We start from the raw sequence: 21369 nt of genomic DNA on the forward strand, positions 1-21369 counted from the left end.
GACCACCCGACATATGCAGCAAATCATGGAGAAACTTTGGTCACTACGGCAATCGATGGCCTCACGCCAGGGAGTTTCGGGGAAGCGCTGAGGGACGAAAGAATCTTTGGACAGGGATCTGGCGAGCCCAACTGGATTCGAGCAATCGATGCCTCCTCCCTGTTGTCCCTAAGTTTACAAGCGCGGTTGTGGCCGTCGGGTTTCAAGATGCCCCACTTCCACTTATACAGAGGCAAGATGGGCCCCAGGGAATTCATCTTGAGTTTCGAGGCTGGTATAGAGTCCGCCAGAGGAGACGACTCAACAATGGCCAAGGCTTTTGTGTTGGCGATAAAGGAGATAGCCCTTTCTTTGTACACTTCGTTACTGGTCGAGAAGATTTACTCTTGGGAACAACTTCGTGAGGCACTCTTCTCGCACTTCTAGGGGAATTATGCAACTCCGGTCACAGTAGGGGATTTGTTTACTGTTAGGCAAGGAAGTAATGAGAGCCTCAAAGAATACATGTGTCACTTTGTACGAGTAAAGTGCCAAGCGAAAGGCCTTAGTGACAACACAGTCATTGACACAGCATGTCAAGGCCTCTGCTTGGGGACATTGGCTACTCATTTGGCCCAGTAGCCAATCAAGATAGTTGATGAATTGTTTACTAAGATGGAAGAATACTCGATGACAGAAGAGGATGAATCCCAAAGGCACACGAAAGCCCGAGCTCCTGGTCCTAGGTCCTTCGAACCCTGGGACGATAAACCGAGGGAAGAAAGGCCTCACAGGGTCAGAAGTGGAGGTGAACGCTATGAAGAAATTGGTTCGCGGCTAAGGGAACGACATCGCTCCCCGGGAAGACAATGGTTGCATCGTCTTCCTCAGCTGAAGGGACAAAGGAGAAATGTATCCAACATTGGAGGAAGAGAGAGGGGGCAGCCAAGAGAAAGGGGAGGAGCAAGGGACCAGGGTCATGGAGGTCCTAGTCAAGCAATGTATTGTGCAGTATATGGTGAAGATGCAGGACACATCACGAAGATGTGTCCCCATGTGGTTGCATTGAAAGAGGGATTGCGAAGGCAAATGGTCGGGCCATCCAGCTCGGGTCACGTAGCTAAAATTCCAACTATATATCATGCAGAGCATCTAGTCACTGCTAGGGACCCCCACTCACCGGGGAGTTTTAACACACAACTAGTGAATTCTCACCAAGGATACTACCCATCGCAATGGATCGAGAGATATCCTCGAAGTTCCCCCTCCGTAGAGCTACCCCTGAATGTGCATCTAGCCACTAAGTGTGGTTTTGGTAATTAATAACAATACCTATGGACTAACAACTATGTTAAGAATTGCTAGTATGTTATTTTATAGGTGGTGCATGGAGAATTGAGCATATATTCATTGAGAAATGCATCAAGATGAATGAGCTCTAGGTAATACTCAGGTAAGTAGTGACAATACATATGGACTAACAATTATATTGAGAATAGTTAGTAGGTTGTTCCATAGGAGATGCATAAGTGATAAAACATGGTTTCGTTGAGGAATGTCATGAGATCAAAAGATATGCATCGAGGTCATTGAGCTCTAAATGATGCTCATGTGAGGAAGAAGAAGTTAGAGAGTAAAAGACATCGGAGTTTGAGGATGATCTCAAGAATATGGACAATAAGCGTGAAGACTAAAGTTACTTGTGAAATCAAGTTACTAAAGGTATGGAATTTTCAATTGAATATGGACTAACTCATATGATATGTGTTTGAGAGTAAGTTGGGGTTAGGTTCCATATGAAAGCAAATATTAAATTGAGATATTTAATGTGCCGAGTTATAAGAGCAAGATCAAGATAAATTTAATGGATAACTTATGTGCTTGATACTTGCGGTTCATATTTCAGTGGTGGACTGGATGAACATGATGTAAAAAAAAAAGTCTTCCATACTTCGTGCATGGGAAGCAATCAAGTGAACTTTATCAAGCTTCCAAAAGATCAAGAGAGGATCGAGATGGGAAGCGAAGATGAACATCCTCATCAAGCTCAAGTGAATAGTTGATGATAAGCCTAGAAAAAGAACCAGAACTCGGATGATGTGTTCGTCAAATCCAACGGGATGACTAGCTCAAGGCAAAAGTATAAAATGTAGGGCATTTTGTTTTACTGTCAATAGTGATTAGAGAAGAGAAATTACTGAATTAATAGGATAAATACCGTACTATTAAGAGTGGTCAAGATGATTGCTTGAATTTTTTTTTACCATGTGTTAATAAGCTTAATCTTGCATTTGTATACTCTCTTTCGTAGGATGCTATATTTTGCAAATAGTTTTTGCAAATAGCTCAAGTTCATGTTCCTACTTTGTGTGGTGTGTCACTAAGTTTGCAAAGGTGTTTTGCAAGTTATACAGTGAATGCTTTAATCCTTGGTCGCATGGAACCTTTAGTTTGCAAATTTGTTTTGCAAAAGATTAAGGTTCATGCAGTTTTTATTGTAATAGATATTTAGACTATGCTTTGGATTTGATCCAATGTGTTTAAGATTAATCAATTAGTTGGGATGTGTAGCCCTCTGAATAAGATTTCCGTAGAGTCCAAGATCACCTAAATCGGACATCGGGTTCAAAAGCTATCACCGTTTCTCTTAGCGATAGGTGTGCTGATCAGGGAGTGGTAGTCTAACCGCTGGAGCTTACAGAGAACTTTCTTCTCTCTGCCTCGGGTGGCGATCTGACTGTTAAGATGCCCGATCTAACCGTCAAAGGCATGAAAAAGCTGTAACGACTAGTTTCAGAACCGTTGGTTCGGTGGTGGTCTGACCGTTAGATGCGCAAAGAAGTCATACTTGAGGCAACGATTACATTTTGGGTTGTGGCCTATATATACTACTTGTCCTGTGACTTGGAGGTACTCTCCTGCCCTCATTGAGTATTCTTGAGCTAAGTAAAGTCCTCCATGTTGCACATAGAGAGAGTTGTGAGTCAAGAATCAAGTGCATTTGCATTAGAGATTGAGCTTTAGCACTTAATAAGAGTCAAGTTGGTCTTGGATTGTTACTATTGGTGTTTGCCAACACATAGATGGCACGGTGACATTGTGATCCGATGATTTTCTCAAAGAAGCTTATGAGAAGGCCCGGTGTGATTGTGAGAGGCTTTATGCACAAGTCTTACCGGAGAGGTAAGTGAAAGTCTAGTGAAATCGAGGTAGTGAGTGGTTTATTGGATTAATCTGGCTCAAGATCAAGTTACTCGTGGTGAGCCTCTTCTCGTGGTGATAATTGCATACTTGATAGAGGAGCGGTTAAAGGCTTGAACCCACCTCGACGTGAATTAGGGGAGATCGAAAAGTCTCCAAGACCACGATAAAAAATTCAGTGTCTCCTTTGTGGTTTATCTACTTAAGTTTATTTACATTGGGCAATTTATATTACTAGAATTATAATTGCTTACATGTCACCCTAGGTTGCAAACCTTGACATAAATATAGAATTGATCACTTTGTTGAGACATAGATTTTGGGATTTTATATGTGTTGTAACCGATCTTTTTAATTCCACATCTTTATCGGTTAAATTGGTAGATAGTTTTAGAATTGCCTATTCACCCCCTATAGTCGGTCTCTTTGATCCTACAACTCCCTCCTCCCTTGCGAAGGACAACCGATTAGTGCATAGCATTGGAGGAAGAAACATAATCCTGATCATCTCAGGTGGACCAGGCCTAGATTTTTCAATCAAAAAGACAACAAAGAGAGTCAACCATGTGGGGTTGTCTCCCTCGTTTACACAATCAAGGTGGTCCCATATCCAAATCATATTCAGTCCGGATGACATGGGGCTCATGGATTTGCCGCACACAAATGCTTCAGTGGTGTTGGCCAACATCTCCGGGTCCAAAGTTCATCGGGTGTTAATCGACAGAGGGAATTCGACAAACCTGCTATTTCCAGAAGCTTTCGACCAAATGAGAATCCCTCAAAGTCGTCTTCGCCCAACCGAAACCCCGCTACTCGGTTTCGATGGACGACCAATGGAAGCTTTGGGTCGGGTTACTCTCCTAGTCACTTTTGAAGATAGGTTGAAAGTCAAGACAAAGGAAATAAACTTCGACGTTGTCGACGTACTCTACCAATACAATGCCATATTCGGATAGGGAGTATTGTCGGCCTTCAGGGCCGTCGTCCACTACAAATACCTTGGTATGAATATGCCATGTCACGATGGGGTCCTAACCGTCTGGGGGATCAAGTAGCTTCACGAGGGATTGAGCTAGGACTAATCCTGGGACAATGAAAGGTGCATGCGCTCTTTGGATTGGAACAGGAAAAATAGGAGATTTCCATGTTCCAAGACCAAGTCTCGAAGAAGGGATAAAACAGGTGCCACTGAACGCGGAGAATCCTAATAGGTGCATACACATCAGTGCGGAACTTCTACCGCAGGCCAAAGAGGATCTCATGAGGATATTGCGAAGTAACAAATATGTCTTTGCTTGGTCACCCTAAGATTTACCTGGGGTAAGTCGGAAGCTCATCGAGCACAAGCTTAGTGTGTTACCAGCAGCAAAGCCTAAGAAATAGAAGAGCCAAAAAATGTGACTTGATTGGCAACAAGCCACTAAGGAGGAGGTAAACAAGCTAATACATGTGAAGGTAATCAGAGAAGTGATCCACACTGAATGGCTGGCGAATCTAGTTCTAGTGAAAAAGAACAATGGAAAATGGCGGATATGTGTAGACTTTACATAATTGAACAAAACATGTCCCAAGGATGATCTCTCATTACCCCAGATAGACCAGTTGTTCGATACCACTGCCGGCTCGGAGATGATGATCTTTCTTGATGCATACTTGGGCTATCACCAAGTCCTGATGGCCGCTCTGCTCTGGACACGAGAGGGAGAGGCAGGTGGAGGTAGGAGATAATGCTACAAAGAGAAAGGAGAAATGGAGACTGAGGTGGGCTTTGGTATCGAATTCAACCCAATGGAGAGAGCAAAAGCATGTTGCGCCTCAGCCCAGGTGGAAAGGGAAACAGGCTAAAAAAACTAAGATCGGCCCGAAATGGGTTTCAATAATGTGCACATTATGATTGGGACCGTACATTTTATCACCACTCATTTCTAATGCTGCTATTACATATAAAATAAACAAACACCATAATATCACAAGGGCAAAATAGTCAATTGTACCACTATTCTCCCTTCTAAGAAACTGAATCCAGACAACTAGCCAAACTGCTTTCAGCTAGCTAAATATTTTCAGAGAGAATCTGAAACTGAAACCTTTCTGAGAGAATCTGGATCCCTACCAAACGTATCCTTACACACGACAGATGACCTTGGTCTTAGCGAAGGACGATGACGATGACGTGGGGGAGGCCGAGGACCCGTGGCAACATGCTTGGAGACCGTGACGTCCAACTCCAACACTGTCGCGCGGTGGCAGATCCCCTGCTCATATGCTTCCCACTCTATCCCGACGATGTTCACCTTTGGGTGCGCTTTGTCCAGTGGACGGCGGGCACAAAGCTTTCTCGACACGGGGCGAAGGGACATTGGACTTCAGTTGACAACTGAGATTTTTTTTATTCTTTAATATTTACAAAAATACATGCTCATTTAAAAATATTGCATATCTAGGCTACCAATGGGCGACATATTAAAAAAATATAAAAAATATTGTGTTTTATTGCTCTCAAAATTCAAAACACTATTAAAATAGCCATGAAAAATTTTAAAAATATATATTACAGCGGATGCTATAATCTATTTCTCCAAAAAAAAAATCAACTCAAACAAGCCAGACTATGTACAATAAAATTCTTTTTTATTTTTCATTGTCCAAAACATATTTTTCTCTTAATTCTTTAGAGCTAATCATATTATCCTCTACAACATATTTATTTCCAGGATTTTTTATGACTATTTCAATGTTATTTTAAATTTTGAGAGGAATAAAACACATTATTTTTTATTCTTTATTTATTTTTTAAAAGGTAACGCCCATCCGTAGGGCGACACCTTGCCTCTACCAATGAACGATGGTAGTCTAGATGTGTAATATTTTGAAATAGACATGTATTTTTGCAAATATTGAAAAATAAAAATATAAAATATTCGACAATCGGGTGCTAGGGAATAGGCCTCGGGCCCATATATGATGACCCAACCAAACGATAAGGAGATGTCACTATGCTCCTCTCTGCCCCAACTAGAGATGACAAATAGGTCACTCGGGCCAGTCCGGTTACTGTAACGGGCCGTGCCGTGTCGACCCGCTTGTCATGCCATCGGTCCACGGTACGACCCATCTTTCATCGTGCCGTGCCGGGACGACCCGAGCACGATTTTGGCACAGCGGCATGGTCGGCATGGTGGCAGCTCGGCGGCTCGGTGACACGACAACACGCTGGAGGCACGCTCGGTCCGGTAGCACTCCGAAAATAGAAAAAATAAAAAATAATACCTACAAAATTCCAAAAAAATCAAAAAATGAAAATAAATAAAGAAAGCTTTATTGATTGGTTGTCTCGGTAAAAAACTTTCTAATAGAAGGAAAAAAGAGTACAACCTATGACTATGCTCCGAAAATTACATGATTTCATTAAAAACACCAGAATTTTGCTTGCAATATTTCATATGCTTCCTCAAGTGTCCTGTTCTATTTGGAGATCTGGCACCTAATTAATGGCTGCATATATTACACTTAGCAAGTCTTACATGTTCTCCGTTAATTTCTCTAAAGACCTTTTTAAAATGTTGGCACACCTACGACCATGCATGCGAGTTCTCGGCATCTTGATCCATGAATGGAAATATAGAATTTGATTTCTTGAAGTGGGCTAGTGGCTACTGGCTAGCAAGTAGAAAAAAAGAGAAGGGTGGCTAATGGGATCAAAGTGAGTTTGAGATGGTATTTATAGGCAAAGACGAGAGGTGGTTGGCGGATCATTTTCGAAAAAATAAAGAAAAATAATTAATAAAATAAAAAACCTTAGAAATAATAGGGACACATAATTAATTTTAAAAATGAGTTTTATTGATAGGTTGCCACGTTAAAACCTTTCTAGCAAAGAAAAAAAAGTACAACCTAGCTTAAAAAATTAAAAATTATACGTTCTTATCAACATCTAGATACAAATTTTAGAATGAATCTTCAAGCTCAGTGTTATCTGCAGTGTGTTGCATTCGTGTTTCAGCTTATTCTCAATCTTTTACTATGGTGAGTATTTCAACCATCTCACTTAACAGATTTGTTCTTCTCTCTTCGATTATCCTTTCAGTAAGATTGAAAGAAGAAACTATAGATACGGGAACCGTTAATAAATCTCGTGCTAATAGTGAAAGCAATGAATAATTCGTCTTGTGCTCATGCCACCATTGCAGTATGATGAAGTTTTTTTGTTCATGGCTAATAACATCGCTGTCGATGAAGGTAGTTAGCTCCCCTCCGGATGTTAGAATTCCGCCACTCATAGACAATCATGACGAAGAGTATGAACTTCTTGATGAAGAATCTGCACCAAATATTTTTTCCCCACGTTGTCGTCTTCTTACTTATTGTGGATGCTAGTGGAGGTTGTTGCAGGTGAACTCCACCATACTTTGTTTTTATATTTACTATAAACTTCGAATAACTTAGAACGAATATTAATATAATAATTAGAATAATCGTGGCCAAGAGTATCAACTAGAATCGCGAGAACTCCACAGAAAGCTGGAATTTTAGCTCTATGATCTAAAATAAAGGCAAATGCATACAACAAGAGAATTTTTTTCCAATACTTTAAGAATTTAGGTTTCATAGGAACTGCACAATCTCTTAGAAGATTATCATTTTCATAGTTGTTTAAATGAGTAGCAATTTTAACAATATTATGCACTACTAAACAAGATATTGGATAATAAACTCTTGATAAACTCACAGTTGAATCATAAAAAAATTCAAAAAATTATAGTATCCTTTCAGCAACATATCAATGTGCTCATGTGAGTAAAGTTTCACCCCATGCTGATGATAATGTGTATGAATAAAGACACAAAATGTGCTCTTATATAATATAATATTTTTGAGCATAAAGAAAACAGAGTTCCATCTTACCAGCATGTCCACAACAAACTTACGTGGACGCACGCCCATTGCAATATAGTACTGTTTATATGCTGCAATCCGTTGGTTAGAAGAGTTCACAAAAGATATTAAAGTACGAAAATCGTATAGGTATTGCGACAACCTCTTCAAACCGGATTTTACCATAAGATTGATAATATGACAAGCACAATATTGATGTAACAAGAAAGATTCAGCATAGGTACTAAACAATGGAGTAAGAATATCCATTGCTCTAAAATTTGCACGGTATTATCTAAAGTGATAGAAAATATTTTATTCGTGAGACCAAAGTTTTCAACTACTTGAGATATTTTTCAACAATATTTTCACCGGTATGCGTGTTATCAATCAATCGAAAACCTATTATTCTCTTTTCTAATTCCCAATCATTATTAATAAAATGAACAACCACACTAAGATAATCCTCTCTAGCCCTACCTGTCCATATGTCCGAGGTCAAAGCAACAGAAAATGTATATGTTTGCAATATTTCTTTAAGCTTGCTACGACACGGATTGTAGTATTTTATCATATCTCTACTAGTTGTATGTCTAGAAATATATGTGAACCTAGGATTACAAGCTTGCTTAATGTAATCTTCAAATGCAGCAGACTTACCGATGTTGAGTGGTAGATCCGCTCTTGCAATGAAGCGGCATAGCTCTTTTCGAGTATTAGCGGAGTCATACTCCCAATGATGAACAAAGCCGTCAGGGTTGTACTGCAACACCATCTGCTTCATGGCTGCTCCACTCTATCGCTTGCAACTTGTGGCGTGCCTCTTCAAGTGCCCCGTTCCACCTGAGGGCTTTGCAGATAATTCATATTTACAAATATAACACCTAGCATACTTGACACTTACCTCATCTTCCTCTTTGTAGAATCTTTCAAAGTCTTACCAAATTTCGAAAGTATCAGCTCTTGATCTTTTAGAGCCGGTGCTTGCTAATGTGTGCGCACTTGTAGAGCCTGACGATGGAGGTGTTGCTGCATGTGAACCAACTGGAGGTTCACCTTCGGGTCCTTCACCTGCAATAATGATATCAAAGGGACCGTAGTACCCTGTGAGTCCTTGAAGAAAAAAATCATGATTGATGGACATATTATCATTATCATCAGCGTCCATGATTAATGTCGAATGGTACTACAAAATTCAAATATTCGGGTTAGAAATAATCAAATAATAAAACAAGATAGAACAACTATGTAAAAATTCACCAAGATTTCTTTTTGAATTTTCTCGGATTTTTTGCAATAATTCAAACTAATTTTGCCAAATTATCGCAAATTCTATAGAACTTTAAGACAAGAATGAGAGTAGAAAACAAGATAGCAAATGTTGTTACTGGTGTGGAATGGAAGGACATGGTGGTTCTCTATTTATAGATGAAAAATGATGATTTTTGTAATATTTTTGAATTTTTTGAGCCCAAATGATAATAAAATGGCTAGAAAATTCAAAAATAACAGGTTAACGGGTTAAACGCGCTGGACACAACCCGTTTAACCCATTAACCCAGGCGTGCCCTCTCGTGCCGCATGTGCCTAGCCAGACCGGCACCACGTACAACGGCTCCCGACCGGCTCGAACCGGCAGTGTCGTGTCGTACTTGGACAAACCGGTCGTGTCTAGCCGGATCGAGGCGTACCGTGCCTAGCCGAATCGAGTCGTGCCTAACCGTGTCGTGTCCGTACCAACTTGAACTGGACCATGCCCATACCGACCTATCTCAAACAGATCATACCTCATACTCAATCTAGATACGACTGATGACCTCGTACCGTACCTACCAATCCAACTCGCTCGAGCCGGACCGTGCATACCGTGCCAGGCCACGGGCCGACCCAATAAACACGTCCCTTGAGACGTCTTTAGCCCCAACCACCTCACCACCTCTTCTCTCGATTCCCGGAATCCGTGCTGCGACGAGGTCCGTGACACGACGCGGCGACACCGAGCGGCGAGAGCAAGCATGACCACGCCTCCGCCACCGCTCGCCTCTGGAGCTGGTCGACGACCTCATCCAGGGGATCCTCCTCCGCCTTCCGCCTTCCACTGCTCGGCCGTTTGCAGATACTCGCGCCGCCTCCTCACCGACCCCGCCTTCCTCCGCCGCTACCGCGCGTTCCACGGGGTGCCTCCCATGCTGGGATTCATCTTCAACCTGTACGGCCCCCACCATGCACGGTTCGTCTGCACCACCTCCTTCCGCCCTCGCACCCTCGACCACGGGGACATGCACGTGCGCGACTCCCGCCACGGCCGCGTCCTCCTCTTCAAGTTCAACTCCAAGTACGTGATTGGTATCCCTGAACTCGTCGTCTGGAACCCCATCACGGCTGAGCAGTGGGGGCCCTGGGGGCTGCCCATGCCGTTGGTGCGGTTCCCGTTCTGGAACGTGGCGGTGCTCTGCGCCGTGGGCGGCGGCTGCGACCACCTCGCCTGCCACGGCGGGCCCTTCCTCGTGGTATTCGTGGGCACCAACAGCTACGGGCTGACATCCGCCTTCGTCTACTCGTCGGAGGCCGCCTCCTGGAGCGACGCGACCCACGCTGAGCACCCCGATAACCTCGCCAGCATGGACCGGAATCCCAGCAGGCTTGTGGGGAACACGATCTACTTCACCGCTGCACTCACCAAGACAATCGTGGCGTACGACTTGGGCCGCCGGCAACTCGAGTTCATCGAGCCGCCGTTCGGGCACAGGGGTTATAGTGGTGCCCTCATTCAGGCGGTGGGCGGTGGGCTAGGGTTCGTCAGCGTGAAGAGTTCCAGCCTCTACCTGTGGTCGAGGGAGGTTGGTCCCGACGGAACGGCGGCATGGACGCAATCCAGAGTCATCGAGCTCACACTGCCCACTCGTCACTGCTTGTGCCAACCTGCTGCGGTTGGCTTCGCAGAGGGCCTCGGCGACATTTTCCTCAAGACAGATGCTGGCGTCTTCACAATTAACCTCAAATCAGACCGTGTCAAGCAGGTGTCAAGTTCTGAAACCAACAGTACTGTCATTCCTTACATGAGCTTCTATACTCCAGGTAATCTTTAGTAGCCCCGTACAGCTCTCATGTACTTGCTTAGCTCTGATTTTCCAGTATTTAATCAGGCCGAAAGCAGTATTTCGTCCCGTCACATGGAAGTGTGGATGCTAATACCTGTGATCAAGGAAAGTATTTTTTAATTTGGAGGATCGCAATCTGATATGCGCTAAGTCAATCCCTAGCTAATATTTGTTGGGTTCAACTAGAAAATGTTAATTCTTGAAATTGGCTAGATACAACTAGGAACTTGTTGATTCATTTTTTTGGCCAACCTGAAGCACACGTCCCAAACGAACCCAATCATGTGAATGTTTGAAATATCATGACTGATAGGTTTGAATCTTGAGCTATGGCATGGTTATAAGTTTATCAATTGTATCTTTTCAGATCATGCTACGGGCTGATCACCACTGCCATGAGATGATGAGAACTCCGGGATCCATCCATTAACATGATGAACCTTCTGCTGTCGGCTTATAGCAGACCTGATGCTTTAAGTGCTTTGTCGATTTAGTAAGTTTTGTTTCCAATTCAGCAATTTAAATAAGAAAAGAGTGATACTTCATGGTCAGTTAGTTGTCTCTATCCTTGCTGAGTCCTTAGGGATAGTGGCCTGAGATCTATGTGTCAGGTTTACATTTCTGCATTTTGTTAGTTAATGTTCAATTCATGCTTGGCAAAGCAACCTGGAATTGATAGATGAATCTGTCCTCTTTTTTCCTGAAAAAAATGAACCTCTGTGGTTTAGCTTCTTGGAAATACAACTTCTTGAATGATGTTATGTGAATGTAGTGATTGTGGCTTGAATGATGTATTGTGAGCGTAAATCTTGTCATTTGTCACGTTATCAAGCACCTATGCAACTTACTTCCTAAACTTACGATTCCGGATATGCAATATTTTGCATCCCCTGCTCATCTTGTTGAATCCTTCACTTTTAGACTCATCTCTGATGCTGAATCTCACATTTTTTTGTCACCTGTATGCTACTGGAACATACACCGCATACATGCTGCCGAATACATGCCCTTTTTGTCCCATATTTGTGGCTGGAGTTGCCTTTGCTTTTGAATTTTATAAAGTGGGCAAAAAGGTTCATACATTCTGGGGCGTGCACTCTGCTGGAACATACATGGTTCTGAAATAAGCCAGTTTGATTCACACATACACCATGGACAGGACACTGCCTCTGAAAACAAACTTCCATAGTTGCAGATACGATGCTGAAACAAGCAATTATGCTAACATATATGAGGCTGATATGACACACTTAGCCACTTATAGATGCTTTCGTTCACATATTTGGCCAAGAAGCAAACTGATATGCTTTCATTCACGTAATTGCTCTTGTTTTGAGCTTAGACTAGTGGCAAAAACTACATGCAGGCGATTGCACTGTACTGAACAAGACCACTTTTACGAAACCTGAACCTGAAACCCTCAGGCTACTGAACAAGGCAATTTCTCTGCTCAACTCTGTTGAACAGGATAATTTCCCTACTAAACCTGAACCTGAGATTCTACTGAACAAGACGGTTTCTGTACTAGACCTGAACCTGAAACTCCACTGAAAACAAGACCATTGCTTGCTTACATACTCCACGAATAACACTCTACTGAAAATTTAGGGTCAACTGCAAGCAAATGTCCCCGCAAGCAAGAAAGAAAGAAAGAAACTGCAAGCAAATGCATCGGACGCGGTATCCAAAGTCCAAACGATCCCGTACACTTCGCTGTGATGCGGCGTAGTAAGGCGCCGGATGCGGGCGGCCCCGGCGTCGAATTGGGGCCGGCGGCTCCAGCGTCGACGCGTGGGCGGCGGCTGCCCCGGCGTCGAGCACCGGCGAACCGCGCAAGGCTCGCGGTGCAGTGGCCTGTACGGGGTGGGGCAGCGGCAGGTCGCGGGCGAGCTGAACTGGCCGGCGTCGATCATCTGCCCAACGCAAAGGATCTGATCGTGCTGATCAGGTCATCTTGGGTTGATCGTGCTGATTGCCGTGATAGCTACGGAGATGAGTCAATCCGCCCATCCGTTACACTGTACGAGCCAACGGAGGCTTCACAAAATAATATATGAATCCTAAAGAATATATAAAAATACTTTAAATTTGTAAGTATACGACTCAACTAAAAGATTTTGTGAATAAGTAAATGAAAATCTCTCTGTCATACAAGTGGATTTTTGTAATTTTCACTTACATCAAAGACCATAAGGCTGGAAAATATAACCCCACATGTTCTTACGCACGTAAAGTATGTCTCGACTATTTATCTCTCTCATCATTACTCATTCATCCATTTATTTTTTCATCTATTTTATAATTTTTTTATACTAACTCTAACACAAATCTCAAAATAAACGGTGGTGATAACACATGCGTCCGTATGCAATTTTCATGTTCTCCTAATAGACTGAGGCCCGCTGACCCAGTTGTTTACGGATTGAGATCTCCTAACTTCACGGTTGAAGTCACGGCGGGACTTCAGGGGCCCATCCACCGTCCATTACATCCAACGGCTGCAAATCCCTCCACCCCACACCCACAACGACCGGTCTTCTCTTCTCTCTTCCCACCAAACTCTCCTCGCCCTCGCCGCGCGTCGCAGTCGCACCGCGCCGCTGCCCGCCGTCGCGTCGCTCGCCATGGAGGTCGCCTGTGCCGGGGTCCATTGAGCCGCAGGAGGAGGAGGAGGCGGACCGGCGCCGTTCCTGCTGAAGATGTACGAGATGGTGGATGACCCGTCGACGAACGCGGTGGTGTCGTGGAGCGACGCCTCCGACGCGAGCTTCGTGGTCTGGAACTCGCCCGAGTTCGCTGCGCGGCTTCTGCCCACCTACTTCAATCACAGAACTTCTCCAGCTTCATCCGGCAGCTCAACACCTACGTGCGTAACAACCCCTCCCTGCCTTGTCTTGAATCTTCTTGATGCGCACCCGAGTGGTCTTGTTCTTGCCGCCAAGGGATACCTGACTTTGGTTGCTGTGGTAATTTGGTGCGTCATTGTGCTGGAGTGGTGGGGATTTGGGAGTTGCTGAAACGTTTATCCTTTTTCGGCAAATCACTAGTATCTTTGATGATTTAGGATGTTGGCATACGTTTCTTCTACTTTGGTTGGTAGGAATTTGTGCTAAAACTCGACCATGATTCGATTTTGTGAAACTAAGACTTAGGTCAAGATGGTCCGCGACGGCTCTGTGCTTTTGTTCAAATATAGTGTGATTGCTTGAAAGCTAAGACTTGGATCCTGTTGCATCTAGGAAGCAGAATTGGGACTGAGTTTTGATATTCATGGTTGGATTGGTGAGGACTGAGGAGTTAGTATCCTTTTTCCTCTTGCCTTGCCATTCCTTGGAAAGCTTTGCGACCTCCATGGCGAGCAACGCGGCGGCGGCAGCGGCAGCGGCGCGGTGCGACTGCGACGCGCGGCGAGAGCGAGGAGAGTATGGTGGGAAGAGAGAAGAGAAGACCGGTCGTTGTGGGTGGGGTGGGGTGGGGATGGAGGGATTTGCAGCCGTTGGATGTAATGGACGGTGGATTGGCCCCTGAAGTCACGCCGTGACTTTAACCCGTGAAGTCAGGGGACCTCATTCTCCTCGACATGTTCACGGAGTCATCGGCGGCGATGTGCCGCGGTTGTACGGGGGCACGCCGGGCGTGGACGGGGGAGGCGGCAACCGGCGGCCGGAGATGAAGAAGACGAGGGACAGTTCACAATACGCCATCCACCATTCGAAGCCAATCACTGGAGGTCTGTGTTCCTAGTCCTCGAAACCATGAACCTGTCCCGCGGCTCCTCCCTGGAGCGCACCATCTGCGACCGCGCGCGGCTGGGAAGCCTGGGCCCCGACGACGCGCTCGGCCTGTTCGACGAACTTCTCCGTCAGCCGCAACCCAGGCCCGGCTCGGTCCGCGCCTTCAACCACCTCCTCTCCGCCGTCGCCCGCCGCCGCGACGACGGCCCCGCGCGCGCCGTCTCCCTATTTTCCCGCATGGCCCGCGCGGGCGTCGCGGTCCCGGACACCTGCACCTACAGCGTTCTCGTCGCCTGCTGCTGCCGCGCGGGCCGGGTGGACCTCGCGTTCTCCCCGCTCGGCGCCGCCCTCAAGGCGGGCCTGAGGCTGGAGGCCATCTCCTTCACCCCGCTCCTCAGGGGTCTGTGCCGCGAGCGGCGGGTGGGAGAGGCCGTGAACGTCGCGCGCCGCATGATGCCCGAGCTGGGTTGCCCGCCCAACGTCTTCTCCCACTCCGTCATCCTCAAGGGGCTGTGCGACGACGGGCGGAGCCTCGAGGCGCTCGAGCTGCTCCGCACGATGGCCGGGGATGGAGATGAAACCAACGTGGTGTCGTACACCGCCGTCATCGACGGCCTCTTCAAGGAGGGTAAGGTGGAGGACGCCGTCAAGCTGTTCGACGAAATGCGCGACCATGGGGTTCCGCCGAACACGGTGACGTACTGCTCGATCATCAACATGCTGTGCAAGGTCGGGGCAGTGGACAAGGCCGAGGGGGTCCTACGACGGATGGTCGATGAAGGTGTTGCGCCGGGTTATGCCGTGTATAGTAGCCTGATCAATGGGTGCGCAACATCAGGACAGTGGGAAAAAGCCGTTATGATGTTCAAAGAGATGAGCGGGAAGGGTATCAAACCGACTGTCATCACTTACTCCTCATTGATGGGCGCTCTGTGCAAGCACAGAAAATGCAGTGAAGCGAGGCAAATTTTCGATTATATGGTCAAGAGTGGTGAGAAGCCTGATGTTACCACCTACAGCATTCTGCTTCATGGGTATGCCTCTCAGGGATCTCTTGCTGATGTGCACAATGTCTTTGAGATGATGGTAGGGGATGGTATCGTACCTAATCATTATGTTTTTGGCATTTTACTACATGCATATGCTGTTCATGGAATGGCTGATGAAGCAATGCTTGTGGTTAGTGATATGCGGAAGCAAGGAGTTAACCTTGGTGTGGTTCACTACGGAACAGTAATAAATGCTTTGTGCAGTGTAGGCAGGATGGAGGATGCTATGTCCCAATTCAATCAGATGATTCGTGAAGGAGTTCATCCTAACTGTATCGCCTATACTTTCCTAGTTCAGGGTTTTTGCACATGTGGCAGTTGGGAGAAAGCAGAGGAATTAGTTTTTGATATGATAAGAAGAGGCATTCACCCTGAAACCAAGGAATTCACTTTAGTAATACAAAACCTATGCAGTGAAGGGAGGCTTAAAGAAGCCGAAAATCTCTTTGACATATTGGTAAATGCAGGTGTGAAGCCAGATGTCGTTATGTATGGTACACTCATAGACGGATATTGCGTAGCTTGGAAAATGGATGAAGCAATGAAGCTATTTAATGCTTTTTTCTCCAGTGGATTAAAACCTAATACTATCATATATGGTGTTCTAATTAACGGTTACTGTAAAAGTGGGAGGATAGACGATGCATTAACTCTATTCAGAGAAATGTTGAGCAAGGAAATTAGGCCGACCATTGTCTCATATAGCATTATACTGGATGGTTTGTTTAAAGCTGGTAGAACTACTGCTGCAATGGAGCAATATCGCAAGATGATCGAGACTGGAGTGAAGTTGGAAACCGCTACGTATAATATAATTCTTGGAGGACTTTGTAAGAATAATTTTGCTGATGAAGCACTCGACATATTTCAAAGTCTACTTTCCATGAATTTTCATCTTGAGATTCGTACTTACTATATTGTGATTGATGGCTTGCTTAAAGCTGGCAAAAGGAAAGAAGCCAAGAGTATTTTTTCTGCAATCTCAACCAATGGTTTGGAACCTAATGCTCACATATACAGGTTAATGATAATGGATCTTATAGATGATGGGTTATCAGAAGAGGCTGATGACATGTTCTTATCAATGGAGAACAGTGGTTGTGCTGCCGACTCTCGTATGCTAAATGATATTGTTAGGATGTTATTGCAGAAAGGGGAGGTGTGCAAGGCTGGAACTTACCTCTCAAAAATTGATGAGAAGAATTTCTCCCTGCATGCTTCCACCACTGATGCTCTGATGTCTCTTTTCTCGGATGGGAAGCATGAGGAACATAAAAGGTTGCTTCCTGAGAAATATCATTGTTTTAAGGAAGATTGAATGACTAGAACACTTTATCAACAATTGAGTCCTATTTGGACATCCTGGACAGGTACTTTATTAATGCTTCTTTTCTTTTCTCGCAAGTGAACTATGAATGTCTTTATTGGCTTTGTATGTATGTTATCTCACCATCTTTTAACGGGAGTTCTTATTTTCCCGTGGTAATTTTGCATTCAGAGTTAGGGTAAAATGATTATCTCAGGGTTTATTTTCGTTTAATGAAATAGGAGAATCCAGTAACTATGATGTTCCAATTAGAATTGGTTGAATTAAATATGGATAAACGAAGAAATGTCACTCTAATGATGATCTAGAATGGTCGGAGCCTCTAGTCAGTTACCTGAACATGCATCTAATTGGATGGTTTATTCTCACGTTATCAAGAACCAAAGGTGATCTATGTCTTACTGAGTTACTGTAAGAGGTTTGATCGCTGTAGTCCTGTAGGTCTTGAATTTGTAGTCCATCAGTCATTATCGTAGTACTAGTATAATAGTACTGTCAGTTTTTCCTAGAGTCTGCTTCCATTTTCTGATTAATCCTGTGGATCATCTCATTGCTACTATTTGAAATTACCTTTCCTATTGATACATTTACAGTGGGGCTCTTCCCCACTATTCCTGTCAAAAGAATAAGATGTCATTCTAATGGTTGAGTTTCTGATATATGGTGAAACCAGGAATCCACAGGAAGTGTGGAGGTGGGTCTGGTTAATATGCTGACCTCACTAGAGCCAAGAGGTCACACGGGCTTAATTTGCGACGTCTTTTCTGCACCGGTCAGGGGTGCAGATGTTCAGGGAATCATGTCTTCTCTGGCCTGCTGGTCTGCTGGACAAGGTGAGGAGGGGTTTCCATGGAGCTGTTGGAGAAGAGGAGAGCCCTGGTTCATCCGACCGTGGCAATTGTGTTGGACGGAGCTGGTTGTTTCGAGGAACACCGAACATGGGGCGACAAAATCCTCACGTACGCTCCATTTCCTGAAATCGATTGTTTTCAGAGGTGGTTTCTGTTGTTAGAAATAACAACTTGTATTTAATTCTAGTTTTTGATGGCAATATATAGAGTATATAAGTACAATATAAGAACTCTAGTAATTAACATATACATAATGAATAAGGACTCTATATTCCTAATATTTTTTTTAAATACAAGACGTATGTAATAGCGTTGTATTTAAAAGAGATAACATTAAGTAATAAACTTAGACTAATATATCCAAAAACTGTTTTTTCAAAACCGTTGTAGAGTGAAATCTTGTAATCATATTGAATCAAGCAGAATAAGTAAATGGCGAAGCACATGAGTAGAATCATGATGATGACAACAAATGAATACCCTTAGTTAAGAATTGTAACAAAGCGATGATGAGTAGCAAGACAACAAACGTAAGTTGTTCTTAGAGTTACGAAAAAACCAAGATGACACAAGAACATCCTAGATCAAAAATTACGAACAAAGCAATAAGTAGTAAGATAAGAGATGAAGTTATCACTAAAACTACAAAAATATTTAGATGGTTAAGTTGCATCAATAATAACAGGAAAGACTAGTGGATTTGGATGTAGATCGTAGCAGAATTAATCAGTTACTGGCTTCCCTTAATCCCATCATGCTCTGGCATTAATCAGTCTTGTGAGAAACATCAATCCGATCAGTAAGATTTCAGGTTCAGTCTAGTGTAATCCAGAGCATCAAATGGTTGATGTATAGTGTGAACGGACAATGCTGTATTTGTTTTCAGTTCAGGGCAGGGTCCCCTTTTTCTTACACGTGTGCATGGTCCTATGCCCTCTTTATCTCCAAAAAAGCTTTTCTGGAGCTTCTCTGAAGTTCAGATGTCACAAATGTTATCGTCAGCTGCTGAAATCTCACATCTCAGTTAACATCTGAACATCTAAGAAGGAAGAGAATTCTTCAGGCAACGTTTCTCATTAAGTGTGGACTATTTGTTACAACTTATAAGATCTCAAGATCTACTACAAACTTGAATCAATGTAATAGAACTCCCTGCATTAATGCCGTGCTTTCGGGGGAAAAAAAAGAACTCCCTGCATTAACGTTTATAAGTTACAAGAATTTCGCTGTAATAAGTACCATCTGCCTCACCTCTATCCTTCACAGCAAGAAAAGCTTGGCTAGACACAACAACGCAAGTATGCATGCCTCACGTACCCGTGCGATGCTCTCCCTCCTCTCCCTGTACGCCGTGGCTCTCCTGATCTCGCCGGCGTCAGCCGAGCCGGCGCTGCTCAGCCCTGCCGACGGCGACGACAAATGGCCCGCGGACTCGGCCGCCGAGATGCCGGCAGCGGTGGCAGTGACACTGGAAGGCACAGAAGACGATGTCGCCGCCGCCGCAGACGTCGCTGATGGAATCGCGGTGCCGCCGGGGAGGCAAAGGCTCAGGCCTCGGCACCACCCAGCTTCCGCGCTCAGCCCGGAGGCGAGGTGGGGGCTCGAGCACGAGGCTCGCTGCGGCCCGCGCGTGCCAGTGCAGCGGGGCTTCCCGTGGCCCGGGTGGAAGCCGCGCTGCCGTGGCGGCGGCGACGCCACGCACGGCAGAGCCACGTAGCAGCCGGCGGCAGACAGCGTCGGCATCCACGTAGTGCCATTCTGCTATCGACAATTCGACATGCAGCGTCTGATCTCACGTGCCAATAAAAGATCGTAGGAGTAACTAACGCTTCAAAACCTCCCACGACAATATATACTATCACTCAGTTGATTTTCGAGATACTGTCCTTGATTACACTAGTAAAACGATGTAGTATCTTCTTTTAATTTTAAAACTCATATCAGAGATGCATCAGGGTATTTAGTTAGCTCCGCTTCTGGTAGTAGTGTTAAATCTCATCATTGATCCATACGCAGTTCTTCTCAACTTGTCCGGTTCATCAGCTGAGACACTATTACAGATATCCGTATTAACGTCGGTTCAAAATTATCTTCAGTGACGGGTTTTAAAACTCACCACTGATGACTTAGTGTCGGTAAACCCGTCACTGATGACGATTTAGAACCGATATTGATTACTCAACACTGATAGTCACAGATTATCAGTGCCAAATATGAAACCGACACTGAAAATCACTATCAGTACCGGTTTGTTTTTAACAACCGACATTGATAGATATTTCTCACCCTTTTCAAAATGTGGTGGTTGCCGTCAATACTGTGATATTTTTAAATTTTGGCCGTTGTCGGTAATAGTATATGGTATATTTATAGACACATATATAAATTTAATTTACGAGACGTCAAATTTTATTACAGCATATATACACAAGCACATATAAATTTTATTTCTAAAACATCAAGTCTCGTCACCGTATATATACACCGCATACATGTGAGGCTTCATTACAACAATGAAAAAGAGTTTAAAGTTTCTTGCTAATCGAAGGTTCTGAACTCTATTTTTTCTTAGTTGGATGAAGGTAACAAGAGAGAGGAACCAAATTCATGGAACTCGCTGGTTGGACTGATGACTTAGTCATTGATGAACCCGACAAGTTGTTTTTGAAGTGCATTGATTTCAATGCTATGAGTCGATCTCTGGACAACACGAGGAGCTGCAATTTCAAGAATTGAAAAAATCAATCCTTATGAACACGTGTCGGACTTGAAAATTAGTCATCAAGATGTATGTCGCATACCTCAGCATCGACAACATGGTATGACACATCCCGTTGAATTTGTGCATAAATTCCATTACATAAAAACCATATAAATTATTGAACGAGCCCTGCTTTCTATAATGAAAGTCATGTCAGATAATATATTCTTTCACGAATAGTCGGTGTCTAACACTCTTCTTGATGTATCGTATGTACACTCTGCATGTGTGTGATTATTACTGTATGTAAATTTAGATTCAATCAAATCAAATATTATAAGAGCAATAACGAAATAGTCGGGTTTTACCTTTGTAACAAGTCAATGACGGGTTGGTAGGTTTCTTTTGAATTATTTTGTGAGTCGAAGATAACGATCTTGCTAATATCTGGCTGGATGACAAGAAGGATACAATGATAACTGCATATAGGTCACCATAGGTTAGTTGGTTCTAATTTCTAACTATGTATTGCTAAAAAGAGTAGAGCATTC

The 21369-nt window shown here is 44.1% G+C and overlaps 2 protein-coding genes across 3 annotated transcripts; both read left to right on the top strand.

The window, feature by feature from the left end:
- Positions 1-10070: 10070 nt before the first annotated feature.
- On the top strand, positions 10071-12707 carry LOC133904040 (uncharacterized). The gene is made up of 2 exons (XM_062345523.1): positions 10071-11133; positions 12523-12707. Exons 1-2 carry the CDS (start codon positions 10071-10073, stop codon positions 12705-12707), a joined length of 1248 nt encoding a protein of 415 aa, XP_062201507.1.
- A 1892-nt stretch (positions 12708-14599) lies between these two features.
- Positions 14600-18394, top strand: LOC133903511 (protein Rf1, mitochondrial-like). 2 transcript variants are annotated; one of them, XM_062344925.1, is made up of 2 exons: positions 14600-16769; positions 16960-17098. In XM_062344925.1, the coding sequence occupies exons 1-2, from the start codon at positions 14912-14914 to the stop codon at positions 16962-16964; spliced, it is 1863 nt and encodes a 620-aa protein (XP_062200909.1). In that variant the 5' UTR covers positions 14600-14911; the 3' UTR covers positions 16965-17098. The 2 variants fall into 2 exon arrangements, with proteins under 2 accessions (XP_062200909.1, XP_062200908.1); XM_062344924.1 differs by adding an exon at positions 17940-18394 and having other exon boundaries at positions 14601-17309.
- The last annotated feature ends 2975 nt before the right edge of the window (positions 18395-21369 follow it).

The sequence above is a fragment of the Phragmites australis genome, chromosome 21 (assembly GCF_958298935.1).
Source record: "Phragmites australis chromosome 21, lpPhrAust1.1, whole genome shotgun sequence".
Taxonomy (NCBI): domain Eukaryota; kingdom Viridiplantae; phylum Streptophyta; class Magnoliopsida; order Poales; family Poaceae; genus Phragmites; species Phragmites australis.

What these genes read in the sequence shown, in the direction of transcription:
- LOC133904040 (XM_062345523.1), top strand. Translation starts at nt 10,071, where the DNA reads ATGACCACGCCTCCGCCACCGCTCGCCTCTGGAGCTGGTCGACGACCT. An exon ending in CATGAGCTTCTATACTCCAG is followed by an intron (nt 11,134 to 12,522) that starts GTAATCTTTAGT and finishes AACTACATGCAG; the next exon opens with GCGATTGCACTGTACTGAAC.
- LOC133903511 (XM_062344924.1), top strand. Translation starts at nt 14,912, where the DNA reads ATGAACCTGTCCCGCGGCTCCTCCCTGGAGCGCACCATCTGCGACCGC.